We start from the raw sequence: 17,821 nt of genomic DNA, 5'->3' as shown, positions 1-17,821 counted from the left end.
TAAAGATTTGGAAAATGTAAAAGATGTAGTTAATTATGGGATAAAGAAATAACCCATGGAGGGGTGGAGGGAAGTTCAAGGGTTCAAAAGAACCTATTAAGTAGAGGTGAAAAATTACTATTGTGAGGATATTAAAAATGTGGAAAATCAATTAAAAAATTATTATAACAAAATCAAAGAGTTAACTTCACTGACACTGTGTTTTTTACTGCTGAGCTACACTTGACTCCAGTTCCTAACAGTAACATGCAGATCTCAGCAGCTCCTGAAGGTCATCTTATAACAGTGGTCCTGGAGTGGCAGGAGAGGATGGCAAGTGTGGTGGGAAGGTTCAAGGCCAAGCAACATGTAAACATTGCTGTATGGTATACAGTCATACCTCGGGTTAAAGTTGCTTCAGGTTGAGCATTTTCGGGTTGTGCTCCACGGCGATCTGGAAGTAACGGAACACATTACTTCTGGGTTTTGCCGCTCGCACATGCGCAGACGCTCAAAATTATGTCACGTGCATGTGCACAAGCGGCAAAACGCGACCCACGCACACACGCAGTCACAGGTTGCGTTCACTTCAGGATGTGAATGGGGCTCTGGAACGGATCCCGTTCGCATCCAGAGGTACCACTGTAATATCAAATTATTGTTTTAATTGCAGAAGACACATATATATCTTTTCAAGATTAAGCACTGCTGGCAGTTGTTAGCTTTTGTTTTTCAATGTATTTCTTCTCAATAAAAAAATTGGTGCTGCACAAGCAAGTTTTCATTCTGAAAAAGTGTGGCCCAGAGAAAAAAGTTTGAGAACCACTGTCTTATGAAACCGAGCAAAGGGTAGGGAGAGGCGGACAAAGGAGTGAGGCTGTTCAGATTATAACAGATTTCCCTAATTTATTGTTCCTCTGTTCTTCAGTTCTGGTTTGTAAAGTATGGGGTCAAAGTGAGATTTTTCAGGGTGCTTTCAGTCCTCACCAAGTCAAAGCAGGATGTTAATAAATGTTCCCAAAGTCAGATCACAACCCCCTTTCCCAAGTCCAGAGCAGCTTTGCATTGCTTCAGTACATTCAGTACAGTACCTGTATAACTATATGTTATCCTAGATCTCTGTTTCTGTAGGTCCATGGGGTTTGCCAAAAGTGAGGCTGTCTAAAATGCTGCCTGTGGAGCTTTGGATTTTTGTTTTGGTTGTCATTTTAAAAAGTAAAAAATCATCATCTGCTGTGCTTTAAGTTTAAAACCTTCATTTAGTGTTGTTCAGCTTTATAAAGGAGAACTCTGCAGGCAGCTAGACAGTGTCAGGTTGTAAGAACTATCAGAAACGATCAAACACCAGAAATGCTAGTATAAAATATGCAAGCAAGAATATACATCACTCAGCCAACTCTAAATTATTTTATAAAGAGCAACCCCTGCTCCCCACCTTTTTGAAATTTTGAAGTGTATGGATTTTGGAGTTTTAGCTGGTCTAATAAAAGTATTGCCCTAATATGAATTATGGAGGATAGTTAATACATAGGGCTATGGCAATGATTCAGTTCACACTTAAAGGCAAATCGATGAAATTTCATAATTCCAAAACAAATTGAAAACCAAAACACAGACACCCTTCAAAATCTGCAGTTCTCAATGGGACTGTGGGGAATGGGCCGATCTGCTGAGGAGAGATGGAGATATTTTTGAGTTGGAACATCCCCGAGACCTACTCCTCAATGAGAAAGGAAAGAAATTAAGAAAGAGATCTACAAAAGACAAGGTAAAGTGCAAGTACAAACAAGAAGAAGACCTGCAGAAGGGACATGGAAAAGACTTAAGAGCCTCGGATATAAGATTACCAGGTTGATGGACTAGATGGAATGGACAGTAATGACTGACATAACCCGAGACCAGGAAGAAGAGACGCTGGAGGAAGATTGAAAGAAAACTTTTAAAAATTTATTTTGGGAATTAGTGTAAAATTAATGAGTATTAGGAAAAATGTTGGAATGAAAATATTTGGCTTTAGCAGAAATGTTATAAGGAATTATGTATAAATAAATATTAAGTTTTAAGTCTTAAAGTATTTTTGGGAAGATAAGGTTAAAATAAACTAAGGTAAACTGAATGACAGAATATAGTGAAAGATGGAAAGGATTTGCTGAGTTAATTAATAGGTTAGACTGTTAAGACAAACTATTTTAAAAAATTGAGAAGGATGGAAAGAATTTGCTGAAATAAATAACTAAACTAGAATACAAAAAGGGAGGTGTGAGGAGGTCGATGAAACAAGTTAATGAAAGACAAAGATATGGAATATTGTGTTTTTTATTGTTATTGTTGTATTGATTTTTATGTTTTTTTTCTTTTTTCCCTCTTTTAAGTATTGTTATATATGCTTTGAAAATTTTCTTTTGTTGTTGTTGCTTTTTTCTTTCTCTGTAATTTTTGAAACTTTTAATAAATATCATTAAAAAAAAAAAAAAATCTGCAGTTCTCCAAACAATTGATGTTTACCAAAATGTGTATACGAGGGGGAGAGTGTATATAAAAATAAATATATTTGTGAAACTAGCAGACAATAATGCATTATCTTAAAGAACATTGCTTGCAAAAATGTGTACATGAGTCAAACAGACAAATTTGCACTAAAGCATTAATGAATTTTCATGAGGAATTATTTGTTTATTTGAGCGTTGTGGAAAACTGAATTTAAGAACAGAAAAATGAGAAACTGAGAGAACTGGAAATGACTAATCTTTCCACCCCTATTCAGGGACAATGGGAGCTTGAGTCCAAGAACACCTGGAAGGCTACAGATTACTCTCTCTTGGTTTTACACCCTTTCAGCTGTGTGACATCAAGCTCAATATCTGCCGAGCAGGATATAAGTTTTCCTCTAAACCCACTTTTGTACCTTGCAGTAGCACAAGCAAATCTAATTCTCATTGGTTTTTCCTTCTATGTTTCAAGCTCTTCTGGAACCAGTTCAAGTCCACAGTTGACGCTGCAATTGGAATATTGAAAAATTCCACATTTCCCCACCACGCAACCTTCTCCATTTTTCTCTATCCTTTTTTACCTTGATTTTTATTTTCAAACTGAAGCATCCCTGTAGGGATGTGGGCGGCAGTGGCCGGGGGGGTTGGGGGGTTGGAGGCAAAAACAAATTGAGAAATTCATTTTAATAAAGGGACTTTTTTTTAAGGGTGAAATTAAAGCAGACCTCATTGCAATTAATTCAAAGACAAAGAAAGCAATGCTCTTAGTGGTGATCAAAATGGAAGGAATTATTTTATTTATTCACCTCCCTCAACCACCCCCATTCCATTTTCCCTTTAGTCTCCCCACAGGTGGAGCAATGGGCTTGGGTAGAGTCCAGGGCCCTCTTTCCTTTTGCTGCTTCTTCCCTCCCACCCACAAAAAAAAAACAAGCCCAATCCAGCGTGTCCTTCAGATGCACTTAAACTCGTATGAAAGGACAAAGACTAAAGCTTGGCAAAACAGCTTGGCTGAATAAGTGTGAGGGAAACAGTCAGAAGCAAAACAGAAAGAAAGGAGGTCCCATTCATTAAGATTCCAGAAATAATGGCACAGATATTTTAATAACATATTCGTGTGCAAACTGACAAGCGTGGTGATGCTCCCGCCTTTCCACCAACCACCTTTTTCTTGATTCCATTTCATTGGTGCCACTAAAAGACTGTAACAAAACCATTGTGGGATCCCTCAAGGCACAGGGAGATGAGTAACTATTACCAATTACTACCGCAATTAGTCCTGAGTGGCACATAGGTGTGTTAGCTGGGTGGGAAAAGAAAAAGCCTGCAGCCCCCACCCCACCCATTATATTATTTCTGCTGTGCTTTGACCTTGCGTTGGAGTCGATGATATTCCTTCAGCCTGGAAACCAACAGAAAGAAAGAGAACGTGAGAGAAATTCATTCTGAATTAAAATTAGTATTGGGCAAAGTTGAGACAAATAAATGAAACGAGCGGGGAGGGGGGGAATAAGTGCAAGGTGATATGTGAGTTTTTCTAAATTTTCCTGTCTGCTGCTGAAAAACTCATCATTGTATAATTAATTTATCCAAAGGGAATAAAACAGTGTACATTAATGCACAGGACAAAGAAGTTAACAGGCTGCTGCTGGGGGCAGGGAGGGGCAAAAGAGCCTATTAGGTAACTGAGAAGGGTGTGTGCATCGGACAGATTATGTAAAAACCCAAAACAAAATAGGTGATTGCGGATAGCATTAATTAGCTGTGCTTTCTATTCCTGGAAGCTGGGCTTTCTATTCCTGGAAAGTTCCATTAGCTAAACAGTTAGGGCCATCTGATTCTCTCCTTTATAGAATCCATGACTGTAAGATGAAGGCACACTGCATGCAGAAGTCCAATGAATTAGGGAGAAATGCAGTCTTTTGCAAGGGATGTTAGGTTTCTCTGTATGTAAGGAAATCTTTCGTTATGGGGAGCGTGTGATGCCCCCACCCATACTCTGAAATGGAAGAACTCAGCCATGCCAGTAGGGGTGGTGACCATCAAGATTGTTGGGGTGGAATGTAGGGAGACCAAAGAGGTGGAGCCAGAGCCAATGAGAGTTGGAGCCAACTCACTCTAGTTTTGTCCCCATTCTCCTCCCTGTTCCTCCTCTAAGGAGACCCCAGGTTCCACATCTGGGCAGGGTAGAAGCCACCCCTCTGCTTTTCACCCCAGGCTCCATCTCCACTGCTGGGGGACAGATGTCTACAGGGGCCCTGGGACCCATCCAGCTGAGTGGCAAACCTTGGGTAGGAAGAGGAGAATTACCAGGTAGGAGACTAGTGGCTGCTAGTCAGTATAACAATACTGAGCTATATTGACAAAGTGGTCTGATTAAGGAGATGACACTGTCCTGGGTTCCTACTTTAATTCAGAACCCTGAGGAACCTTATTTCATTTAAGGTAGGGGGTCTTCCTAAAAAAAAAGCTTTCGGGGTGTGGCAACCCTATTTTAGGGGAAGGGCTGTTATGCAGAGGCAAATCATGCACTTTAAATGCAGAAGACCCTGGGTTCAATCCCCAACAGCATATCCAGTTGGGGCTAGGAATGCCCCCTACCGGAAACCCTGGATAGCTGCTGCCAGTCAGTACAGACAATATTGAGCTAGATAGACTAGCATCTGCCTAGAATATTGGCAGGCTTCTGAAACTATAACGCTTCAATACAAACCGAAGGGAGTTAATGTTGATAAAGCCGGTAGCATCTGATGGCTCATAATCGCCCTGGACATCCATGCTGCAGGAAGGAAAGGCAAAAGAATGATTTGGCGGCTATAATAAAGACAGTAACGCAGTGCCAAGGTTGGCTTTCAGCGGTGGAAAGGCAGGCATCCCGCACAACTTCTAGAGACCAGGATAGGTATGTGTGTGTGTGATCTGTCATGGATGCTTTAGCAGAGCATCCTCCATTGCAGAGAGATGGACTAGATGCTCCTTGGCATCATTTCCAACTCTGCATTTCTGTGATTCTATGAGATGTTTAAAGAAGGGGCAAGGAGCCCTTTTCAGCCCAAGGGCCACATTCTCTCCTAGGCAACCTTCCAGGGGCCACATGCCAGTGGTGGGCAGGAGCAGAGGCAAAAGTGCGCAGAGAAACAAACGTAAATTTTTATTTTGTACACTAGGCTTGTTTCTACACATACCTCTTCTGTATGCTTTATCCATCCAGAGAAGCAAAGGGCACTGGATGTGCATGTGCCATATCTCCCACTGCAAAAAATCCTGAGAACTGTAGCTTCGGGTCAGTTCTCAGGATTCTTTGCAAGTATGGAACGTGTTTTAAATGCACTTTAAGTGCATTTCAAATGCATATGCTGCCAGTTCAAGGACATGTTCAACATGGGGGGGGGGAGCTCTAAAGGGCCAGTGAGGGTCGTGGCATCAGGAGGTCTTAGGGCCACATAGAGAGGTTTAGAGCAGGGGTAAGCAAACTTTTTCAGAAAGTCCCTCAGACCTTGTGGGGTCTGACTATATTTTGAAAAAAATAATAAAGAACAAATTCCTATGCCCCACAAATTACCCAGAGATGCATTTTAAATAAAAGCACACATTCTACTCATGTAAAAACACCAGGCAGGCCCCACAAATAACCCAGAGATGCATTTTAAATAAAAGGACACATTCTACTCATGTAGAAACATGCTGATTCCTGGACCGTCCGGGGGCCAGATTTAGAAGGCGATTGGGCCAGATCCGGCCCCCGGGCCTTAGTTTGCCTACCCATGGTTTAGAGGGCTGTAATTGTCCCCTGGGTGCCTGAGGTTTACCACTCCCATCAGTTAAAGAACGCAACCTTGACAACCCAAAATAACATATTTAACACACACACACACACACACACACACACTCAGACACACATTCCCAAAATGACCCCAGGTGCTGCAGTGCACTGTGGGAGGCAGAATGTGGTTGTCCTGGAGTCCAAGCTGGGTGACAAAGCCTTCTCTGTTTCCTACGTCAACTGCAGAATCAAAGGCTCTGAGCTTCAGCAGAGAGGGGAGCCCCCTCCATGAGCTTAAGTCCCCTACCTTACCAGTGATCTGTTTCCCTGCAACTTCTATCTCAAAAACCAGGAGCCCCATTAAAGGTGCTCAGAAATACCCCTTTGTTAAACCAAGCGCAGTCCCATTAATTAGAAAGCAATAAAAGATACCCTACAATGGCTTGGCACCCCCAAAGTCTCCAAAGCAACCCATTTCCCCTCTCCCCCACTTCCCCGCATCACTTCAACTGCAAGGGGATGGTTTGCTTTGCAAAATGTGGGGGAGGGGTTGTCAGTGTGGGTGTTCACGTTGGCACCAGCCTCTTAATTTGACCCCATAGCAGATGTTTGAGGTCCAGGGGAAAGCTAGGAATGCAGCTCCCTCTCAAAGTTAAATTTAAAAAAGTCGAAATCTTGACACAAAAGTTGTTGAGTTTTGGGGCAAAGTTGTGGAGCTTTTTTTTATTTTTGCCCAAAGTTTCTAAATCTCTCTTTTTTAAAAAAATCTACACTTCTGACATGGGTTGCCATATGCCTGAATTTTCCTGGACATCTAAGCGTTTTCCTCCTGGGGCATTGTTTCTGGTGGCCGAATCCCGGCTATGTCCGGGAAATTCCGGATGTATGGCAGCCCTAAGAAAATGATATTATGTGTGTATGGTAAGGCTGAAGGCTAAGGGTTTGCACCAACCCTAGTCCTACTCAGAGTAGACCCAATGAAGTTAATGGCTATGATGAAGGTCACATTCGCGCCATATATTCAAAGCACTATAATACCACTTTAAGCAGTCATGGCTTCCCCTAAAGGATTCTGGAAGGTGTAGTTTGCTATGGGTTCTGGGAGTTGTTAGTAAACTCCACCCCCCCAAAACAGAGCTACAATTCCCAAAGTTCTACGTGGAGAGGAACTGGTTGTTAAACCACTTCGTTGCTGTTCTACAACTCTGGACGTGCCTGGCCATTGGCCATGGTGGCTGCAGAGGCTGATGGGAGTTGGAGTCCAGCTCAACTTGTTCAGGCCCTGTTTTTAAGCTTCCCACAGGTACCTGGTTGGCTACTGTGAGAGCAGGAGGCTGGACTAGATTGGCCCCTGGCATGATCCAGCAGGCTCTTCTTAGGCTCTTACATCATCAATTCAAATCCTCTCCCATGCAACAACAACAAAAAGACAGCATATTTTCTGCTGAGAAGCCTCCATCAGATCCATTAATAGCAGCAGCTATTCCATCAGACTGCAACAGAGAAGGGAAGAGAAGCAGAACCATTCCATTGGCACAGCTGAGAAATGAGCAGCTTTTGGCCTCTCCTCTCAGACTTCGCCACAGCAGCTGGTCATTAAAAGAACTTGTAACTGAGAACTGGTACAAAACTTTGCTCATTTCCTCCTCCAGCCAATTCATTTTTTTCTTTGATGCTGTGTCTTTTCTTTGTTTAAGAGCATAAGCCTGCGGACAGGGACTGTCTATTTTTAGTGACCTTCTCTGAGAGCCTTTTTTGGCCAAAGATCAGGATTTAAAATACTGGATTGTATCCAATAGTGGTCTTACTCAGAGCAGACCAACTGAAATTATTGACCATAACTAATTTAGGTCCATTAATTTCATCGGATCTACTCTGAGCAGAATCCAATTGGTTACACTTCTTTAAATATTCTCTTTTAAAAATAAAATAAAATGTTCCCTTACATAAAACAAACCTGTAATTAGAAACATGCATTTTAAATACTCTCCTTTGTAAAATAAATAAATACAAATAAATCAAATACTGAATACTTTGTCATGTAAAAAAAAGCAGCAAAATCTGCAGTTAAGAGAGTTGTGTTTTGAGTGCTCCCACATGTGAAAAAACAAAAGCTTGCCTTTAAATGTAGTTTTCAATACTCCGCTGCATTTTAAAAATAATAATCATCACCATCCTATTTTAAGTCTGAAGAGAGGCCCATTTTGGCCTCTGCTGCTAGCCAGGGGTTCAAGGGCCACACTGGAAGTTAGCACCTCCAGGGAAAACATCATGGCAAGGGGATAGCCACTTGGCCCCCATCCATCAGTCAATGAAGGACCAGCTAAATGTAAGAAATTTGCAGGCTCATCTCTTCCAGCATTGTTAACTGGATTCAGTGACCAATCCAATGCCCATGATGGGAAGCCAAGAAGTAGGGCTTGAGCACAACAGCAATATTCTTCCCTCAAGCAACTCCCAGCAGCTGGTATCCAGAGGCAATACCGCTTATAATGGTGGAGCTGCTCCAACTCTTGATTTCTTCATCCCACTTGTCTACTAGACAGTAGTAAGCCTGCGATCAGAGACGCCTTCATCTTTTAATACCTGCATGGCACTTAGCAAATTGCAAGCACTTCCTAAGTGTTAAATCATATTTTTTTAAAAAATACATAATGCTTCCTGATGTTAAAAGAAAGAAAGAAAATGAAACACAAACCCTTTAATTAGTACAGTAGCAGAGCATGAAGCGTTGCCATAGCTCTCTGGGCCTGATCTGCTAGTTTACAGCATGCATGGGATCTTTTTTTTCCCTGCTGAGGAATGGCCTTGAATCTTATCAGCTCATTTTGCCTAATCCGCAGATTGTCTCAGCACTAAGAGCCGGGCAAAGGACGTCAAGGGGCTCATTGCAACCATGGCATAATCAGGGGGCTCTAATCAAACCCTGTTAATTATTTTAATTGTTAAATATGGAACTAGAAAACAAGGATTGGGGATTAATGGCCATTATAGCTCTTCATTATCCGACACAGCAGTTTCAGTTTCCAGAAGGGGCAGGACAAAAATGGAAACACTGGCAGGGATTGTGATTTTGACAAAGCAATCACCTGAGTAAGGCATTTGCTTTTAATTGAAAGTGCTACATGCTGTTGCTTGCTGCTGCCACCGTGAGATTTTATTGCTTTAACATATATTCCGAAAGCTGATTTGAGGGTTCAGTCCTTGCATGCACATTCATACACCCACAAGACTGAGGCGCATAAGATCATACACGGTGTGGATAGAGCAGATAAGGAAAGGTTGCATTTTTTCCCTCTCCTAGCAAAAGAACTCAGGAACACCCGATGAAGCTGAATGTTGGTGGTCCACCTGCACATTTTCAGGGGATGAGGTCATGGATGCAGACAAGGTATGGTGGTTGGAGAAGGTATGGTTCCCAGAGCCAGCCCTGGATAGCTCCAGATAAGTCCATCTTGACAGCATGTTTCCAGCCTGAGGAGGTCACATTGTCCTTCTCTGACTCCAAAAACCTCACCCCCAAAGCCCCAGCAGAACCACAGTCTCCCTGTACCCCTGGAGTAATTGGCAGTTGAAGCAGGCTAGTCCTCTTTAACAGAAGATACATCTCTCAGTGGAGACAGAACAAGCTCTATATAAGGCTCTGTCTGAGGCTGCCTGTTGCTGAAGCAACATTTGAGCTGTGCTCTGTGCTCTGTCCAAGGTCCTGGCCTCCAGCCTTGCTGGATTTGCTTGGGGCCCCAGATGTAGCTGGACTACAACTCCTATGTCCCTGACCTCTGGCTGAGCTGGCTATGGATTATGGGAGTTAGAGTCCCTCAATACAGGGAGGGTCGCACAGTCCCTGATCTATCAAGAGGCATTGCTTTCTGGATGAGTTCCTAACAGGCCGACATAATTACAGTGGTACCTCGGGTTACAGACACTTCAGGTTACAGACACTTCAGGTTAGAGACTCCGCTAACCCAGAAATAGTACCTCGGGTAAAGAACTTTGCTTCAGGATGAGAACAGAAATCATGCTCCGCTGGCAGCGGGAGGCCCCATTAGCTAAAGTGGTACCTCAGGTTAAGAACAGTTTCAGGTTACGAACGGACCTCCAGAACGAATTAAATTCTTAACCCGAGGTACCACTGTATTTTAAAAGAAAACACACTTGGCTTTAATAACTGTGAGAATAAGACTGTGTATACACCACACATTAATCCACATTGAATCACAAGCTGGGAGAAAGAGGGGTTATACATATATTAAATAAATATTGTTAAAGAACCCCAAGAACTTTGGGAACTGGAGTTTACCCTGCCAGTTCCCAGCACCTGCAACAAACTACAGTTGCCAGGATTCTTCAAGGTGGGTGAGAAATCTGCTTTAAATATCTTTTAAATGTCTGTGTATGCAACAAACATTTAATGCACCCCACTCAAAGAATCCGAGAACTGTAGTTTACTCCACAGAGAACTTCCATTCCTAGCATCCATAATCAACCACAGTTTCCAAGATTCTTTGGGGAGGGTGGTAAACATGGTTTAAATGTCCATGTCCACACCATACATTCAAAACAATAACCCCTATGAATCCTGGGAACTGTAGTTTACCCCAGAGCTCCAGTTCCCAGCACCCATAATAAACAACAGTTCCCAGGATTATTCAGGATGGATAGGTAAATGTGCTTTGAATGTCCCTGTACATACCATACATATAATCTTCCCCATGAGAATCCTGGGAACTATAGTTTATCCCACACAGAACTTTCATTCCCAGCTCGCATAACAAACCACAGTTCTCATTATTCTTCAGGGTGAGCAGGAAGTGCACTTTAAATATCCTTTAAATGTTTGTGTATACATCAAACATTTAAAACAAACATCCTAAAGAATCCGGGGAACTGCTGATTATCCTACACGGAGCTCCCTTTCCAGGCACCCACAACAAACCATAGTTCCCAGGATTCATCAGAGTGGGTGAGAAATGCACTTTAAATGTGCGTTTAACATATGGAGTGTATGCCTCAGTATGAAAACCCCAAATGAGCTAGTTTCTTGCCTCTGCAAAGGGGGTGGGGAGAGAGAGACACCCCACACGTATAACTCTGTTCATTTTCTAAAAATTGCAAAGAAAAAACAACCCTTTTTTTATTTGTGGGGGGGAGAGAGAGAGTTTACAATGATGTTACCTCCCCTGACGGGCTGCAGAAAAACCTCTGCGCTTTTATTTTTGCTCAGCCGAGTGGTTCTGACCTGCTCTATAATTACGTTACTTTCTACCTACTGCGCGGAGGCATTTTTGCTGCGATGCACCTCGTTCGGCTCCCTCGCGGGTCCCCGCCATGCCGTCACTCAAACGCTTTTCAAACCAGTGATGTAGAAATCAAAAAAAGGAACAGGGGGAGGGGGGTAATGGGCTAAAGACACACTGGGAGTAAGTGCTCCTGTTTCAAACCCCCCTCTCTTTCACTTTCTCTCTCTTTTTTTACCTCCCATCTTTGGCTCCCCCATAAAAAAAAACCCTCTCTCTTTTTAAAAAACGTTATTCATTTAATCTCCACCACATGAGAATGCAAACGATAATGAAAGGTTGGGGGACGGATTATTAGGAGCTGTTGATTTCAAGAGGGAGGGAGGGAAAGAAGCCGAGATATGGGGGGAAGAGGATAATTTGACATTTACTCTGACTGATCTAAACTGATTTGGGTATATTTATGGCTTATAAAGTGTTTAGAAGGATTGAAAGGGGCTGAGAGGAGGGGTGGGGGAAGTCGTGAGAGAGAGGCAGACAGCAGAATAAAAGAGGGGGAAAGTGCAATGTGGGGAAGAAAAAAATAGATTTGACTTTTAAACAAGACCTTTGCTTAATTTATTTATTTATTATTATTATTTTTAAAAAAACAGGTTAGATGAAGTACTTGCTCCTAAGTTATTCATGGGTTATGTCTGTGGGGAAACTTTCTCTGCCTCCACTTTTAGCACAGGGGGTGTTGATTCCTTGAGTCAGGGAGCTGAGCTGTAGCTTAGGGGTTGAGCAGCTGCTTTGCATGCAGAAGGTCCCAAGTTCAATCCCTAGTGGCACCTCCTGGCAGGGCTGCAAAAGACTCCCATCTGAAATGCAGGTCTTGTTTAAAAGTCAAATCTACAACCTCCTGAAATGTTGAACCAGCTGCCTAGCCCTAGTACTTCAGAGACCGGTGCCACAGGGGAAAGGAAGAACCACAATTCTTACTTGGGTATTGGGTTTGTGGAGACCAGTGGCAACAAAGTACGAAATTTGCGGTAAAGTGTCTCCACGCAGTGCCATGTTGCCAGAAAAAATGTGTTGTCATTTTGAGGGGGGGTGGGGTCTGTCTAGAATGCAAGAGCAAACGGGCCGATTTCTTCAGAAGGAAGGATGGTGAACTTACACGAGCTCAGAAAATCATATCCTACCACTCTAAAACAGTTAACGAAAAGGCTTTGATGGTGGTCCTACTTAGTCAGTTACCAATTTGCCCAAGCTGGTGAAGCCCATACCATCTCTGAAAACCTTATCAAGCCTTGCGTAAATACATAAGGTAAAGGTAAAGGGACCCCCGACCATTAGGTCCAGTCGTGCCCAAATCTGGGGTTGCGGCGCTCATCTTGCTTTACTGGCCGAGGGAGCCGACGTACAGCTTCTGGGTCATGTGGCCAGCATGACTAAGCCGCTTCTGGTGAACCAGAGCAGCGCACGGAAACGCCGTTTACCTTCCTGCCGGAGTGATACCTATTTATCTACTTGCACTTTTTACGTGCTTTCGAACTGCTAGGCTCACTCCGTTGCGGGGATTCGAACTACCGACCTTCTGATTGGCAAGTCCTAGGCTTTGTGGTTTAACCCACAGCGCCACCCGCGTCCCTGCGTAAAGACATAGTTGAAGGTATACTGGATGGAAAAGGTATGACGTTAGTAGGCACAGCTCCTTTGTCAAATAACACAATCTTGTGAAGAATCAGGGACTTAGCGGAGGATGTGAAAGCTACTTTACTCTCACAAATAAAATGTACTGAATTTTAGCTTCAAAGGGATGACTCAATGGATGTGGCCATGTTAGCAATTCCAACAGTATTTGTGCACTACCATTACTTGGAAGTCTTTTTCAAGAGAATCTGCTTCTCTGCAAGCTGTTACTGACTAAGTTGAAATTTTTCAACTTAATAGATGAATTTTTCACATTGAGGGGCATCCCATGGGATAACAAACATAGAAGTAATTAATTTTATCAAACCATGACCTAAGAATACAAGGCTATTCAAAATGTTGTATGTTGTACATGGGGAGTCTGCACACATCTTTACTTCTTCACACAGAAATAAAGTAGCTTTCTCATGGCAAAACTTTGACTCAACTCTTTGAAATGAGGGCTGAAGTTTCTCATTTCAAAGTCAGATGATCACTTTGCTTTGGGAGACAGGTTGTGTGAGGAGCATTGGCTCATAAAATTGGCATATTTAACAGATTTTTTATTTAAAAAGTTAATGACTTAAGTGTCTCACTTCAAGGAAAAGCAGTACCTTTTTTTTTAATGCTAGTGATAAAGTAAAGTGGTACCTTTACTTATGTGCCCCTCTTGTTAATATCCTTTGAGATATGCACACGGCAAACCCAGAAGTATATTTCCGGGTTTCGCTGCACACACATGCACAGTAGCACTCTACCGTGCTGTGCGCATGCTCAGAAGCACACTATTGTGCCGCGTGCATGCGCAGAACAGACACCTCCAGTTGCAGAAACCTTGGGATCTGACCAGAGCTCCAGAACGAATCTCATCCACAACCAGAGGTACCACTTTACAAGCCTTTAAAAGAAAATCAAGTTTTGGGCAGAATCAATGAAAATTTGAAATCTAGACAGCTTCCAAATGGTAAAAGAATTTAGAGAAGAACTAGATTCTGCCATGCCTGGAGAAATCTTAAATGAGTTTCACATTCACCTGCTAAGTTTGCTCGATAGTTTCAACTGTTATTTTCTGGAAATACTCCATGAAGAAATTAAAGAAAACTTTTGGGTTGTAAACACATACTCTGCTGTGTCAGAAAAGCCAGTATGTCTGTCACTGCAACAGTAGGAGTGCTTGATCAATTTGACATCAGGTTCTGTGATAAAAGATAATTTTGAAACTAAGAAGTCACTATCAGAATTTTGGGGTCAGCTAAAAGACGAACTTAAAGTTTCATCAGATAAAGCAAAAATAATCCTGCCCTTTGCAACAATTTAGTTATGTGAATCAGGGTTCTCTACCTATGTGGCTACTAAAACAAAATGCAACTCTCATCTTAATGCAGAGCCTGGTATTCGGTTGCAGATGTCTCAGATTCAACCAGATACAGCCACATTGTGTGAATCAAAACAGTCCCACCCCTCTCATTAGAATCTAAGTTCCGGAGCTATGCTTTATCATTCTTTTTCAACATTTCTTTTATTTTGTAACTGTAAAAATGGTTTAAAATACCATATGAGTAACATATTGTGGATTTACACTGCTTTGAATTCATTCTTAAATGTTTTACCTTACTTTATATTTTTCCATTTTTATTTATTTATTTTGTTTATGTAGTTAAGTAAGTTTCCTTTTCTCTGGAATTAGTGGAGAAAATAACATTTTGAATGAAATAAAATGATATTTAACATGCCCAAATGCAGAAATCGTTGGACCCACTATTGGCCTTGTTCACATGCAAGGGAAGTCCCTAATTCACTGAGGATTTGAGACACACTGGCCCCCTCACCATGCTTACCTCACTAGCTCCTCGTTGTACAAGGACTGTGTGGACTCCCTTCCCAAAATGTAGACTTTGCCTTTCAGGACAGAGACCTGTACCGTCCCTTCCACAAGTTCTTGGGATTGGACAATGCAATGGCGGATGTAGTCACACTCTGGGCTGTACCAGAAACCTGCAGCAGAAAAGTAGAACACACAGGCTGAAAGTCATCAGTGGCACCTTCATAAGAATGTAAGAAGAGTCTGCTGGATCCGTTCAGTGGCCCATCTAGTTCAGCGTCCTGCTCTCACAGTGGCCAACTAGCATTGCTGCCTTCAGCTGTGGAAGCAGAGCATGGCCATGGTGGCTTTTAGATACCAATTGCATCCTCCATGAATTTGTCTAATACTCTTTTAAAGCCACCCAGGTTGGTGGCCACCACTGCCTCCTGTTGGAGTGAGTTCCACAGCTTAACCATGTGCTGTGTGAAGAAGTCCTTCCTTCTATCTGTCCAGAGTCTTCCGATACTCAGCTTAATTGGCTTTTATGACCTAGTCACCTCCTCCTGCACAAGGCAGCTTATCACACTCAAGATCTGATCAATCCACATAAAGTTTCAGTTGATATTAGTTCCCAGCAGAGAAACATCTTCAGCACCAATGGAGCTGTCCAAGGTCCTAGTGTCACCTGCCCTCTGCATGCGTTGGATACTGTCTGCATCCTATGCTAGCCTCATGTTCCCATGGAAGCAAACACTTCAGGTTGTGTGTGGAGGGTTTGGCTTCCTTTACTACTTAAATAAGGTGGCCCAACTTCAAGCTCTGGCCCTCCATATGTTGCTGAGCTACACAGATAACATAGGACTTCACCCTTGTTAATCACATAGGAAACTGCCTTTTTTAGAGTCAGACCACCGGTCCATCAAGCACAGTATTATCTACATGGACTGGCCGTTGCTTTCCAGGGTTTCTGACAGCCCTGGAAACAGAGGAACACATATGACACTTCTTTACAATGGGTGGTATTCCAGCCATACAAAAGTTTATAATTTCTATATCTCAAAACACACCCTCTCCATCCAAAAAGAGCAAGAGGCATTATCACAGTTCAAGGATGCATTCCAGCAAGAAACTGCTGACCACTGCCACGTGTGGTGTGCTGCATTGCTGCAGCTTCCCTAGTGAAACACCAGAAGGTTGTAGACCAGAGCCAGTGAAGGGTGTGGCCTGAAAAAGTGTGGCCTGGGGAGAGTCATGAGGGCCAGATAAAGAGATATGCAGAACCACATTTGGCCCCCAGGCAGGACAGAGGTATTCTACCTCTGCTCTCACTCCTTGAGTAAAAACAATTAGACCCACAGAACTTTAGATTGTAGAACCCCCTGCAATGCAAGAATCTATGTCCACCAGTGGTAACTACTCATAATGCAGGGAAGCTAGGCATGGATTTAGGGAACATAGGGAGGGTCTAGACATCCTGCCAGTGCTGGATGGTGGGAAGAAGTCAAGAGCTGAGAACCAGAGGTCAGGACTGAAAAGCAACCACAACTGAAGGATCTGAAGAGCAATGTTAGACACATGAAGTGTAGGTGGGTTCCCATGAGGCAAGACACAGAGATAGCATCAAGAACCTTTACTGAACTACATAACTGGGAAACAGAGGCAAAGCAACTACTTATATACATTTCTGAAAGCCTGGGCCACTCCCAATGAGATTGGCTGTCTACACTTCCATACTGCGAATCATGACTCAAGAGTTCAAGGGCCAATGGCAGAGGCCAAAATCCTGAAACGTTCTGTGATTGGACAACATGTATTGAATCAGAACACAGGAGCTCAGAATCCTTAGTCCTGAGTCAAGCTCAGGCAAACACAGACCACTGAATGCATAACAACACACATGCTTGAAGTCAAATAAAGCTTGTCAGGAATTGCCACTGAGGCAAGAAACCCTGTTAATTCTCCCTGCCTAGGAGGAGTCAATAGCCAACCTCAGTGAAGTCAGCCAGTAACGTTCTTTGCTGAGAAACTGCAGTGATAAGGTTTGCCAGAAGGGAGCCAGCCGTTCCCAGCTCTTCACATGACAAGCTGCAATGATGCAACTTGCCACATAGGGCAGTGGTCAGCAGTTTCTGTTGCCCCCATCTTTTCCACTCTTCACCCCACCCCCATCCATCTTTCTTCACCAATCTCCAAAACCTTTGCCTCAGCTTCTGAAATTGGGAGCATTGAGTTGCTTCCAACTCCACAAATCGCATTCAGGAAAGAAATGAGGAATGCCAAAGTAATGGAGACACCTTCTGTCTCTCCCAACATTTCCAAAACCCTTGCAGGTCACTGTTGGAACATGACAAAGAGACAGAATCTTGGTAATCGGCAATAATATACATGTAACATTACCAAAGACCATCTGGGGGGAATCACCTGAAACCAGGCAGCTGCAGTGCCTGGAACAGATGGCAGAGAGCATTCAGGTGGGTATGCATTTCCACGGGCAAGGCTTCCTGCCTACACAGGGGAACAGGAGCACCAGCAACAAATTCAATCTCACAAGAGGAACAGGAGCAGCTTGGACAGAATTTGGACCAAGAGCTGGAGACGATCAAGGATTGGAATCGGAAGACAGGAAACAAAGCCTTCTCAAGCCATATTTCCCTGTGGAAACCACTCTTTAGCACTCAATCAGAGCAAATGGCAATTCGGGTTTTCTCTGGATGGATGTTTGCTCTGATTTAGCACTAAAAGAGCAAGTTTTCCATGGGAAAGGAGCAGGGCAAGGGGAAAACCACTCAGACCCATGCCTAGAAAGCATGAGTCAAGTAGAAAACCACTCAGACCTGTGCTTTCTAGCCACAGAACAGGCATGAATTTCCCCAAA

General features: G+C 43.0%; 1 protein-coding gene across 2 annotated transcripts in view; it reads right to left on the bottom strand.

The window, feature by feature from the left end:
* Window positions 1-2,627: 2,627 nt before the first annotated feature.
* The window catches only part of ASS1 (argininosuccinate synthase 1), a 76,726-nt gene continuing 61,532 nt past the window's right edge, over window positions 2,628-17,821 (bottom strand). For both annotated transcript variants that reach the window (XM_081847171.1, XM_081847172.1), the window contains exons 13-15: window positions 14,981-15,137; window positions 5,182-5,247; window positions 2,628-3,870 (exon numbers count right to left, since the gene is read on the bottom strand). In XM_081847171.1, the coding sequence (XP_081703297.1) occupies window positions 3,819-3,870; window positions 5,182-5,247; window positions 14,981-15,137 (275 nt within the window). In that variant the 3' untranslated portion in view covers window positions 2,628-3,818. The remainder of the gene's footprint in view (window positions 3,871-5,181; window positions 5,248-14,980; window positions 15,138-17,821) is intronic.

The sequence above is a fragment of the Podarcis erhardii genome (assembly GCF_964252035.2).
Source record: "Podarcis erhardii genome assembly, chromosome: Z".
Taxonomy (NCBI): Eukaryota; Metazoa; Chordata; class Lepidosauria; order Squamata; family Lacertidae; genus Podarcis; species Podarcis erhardii.
Note: the sequence above shows the minus strand (reverse complement) of the source record. Positions and strands in the feature narration are given on the sequence as shown.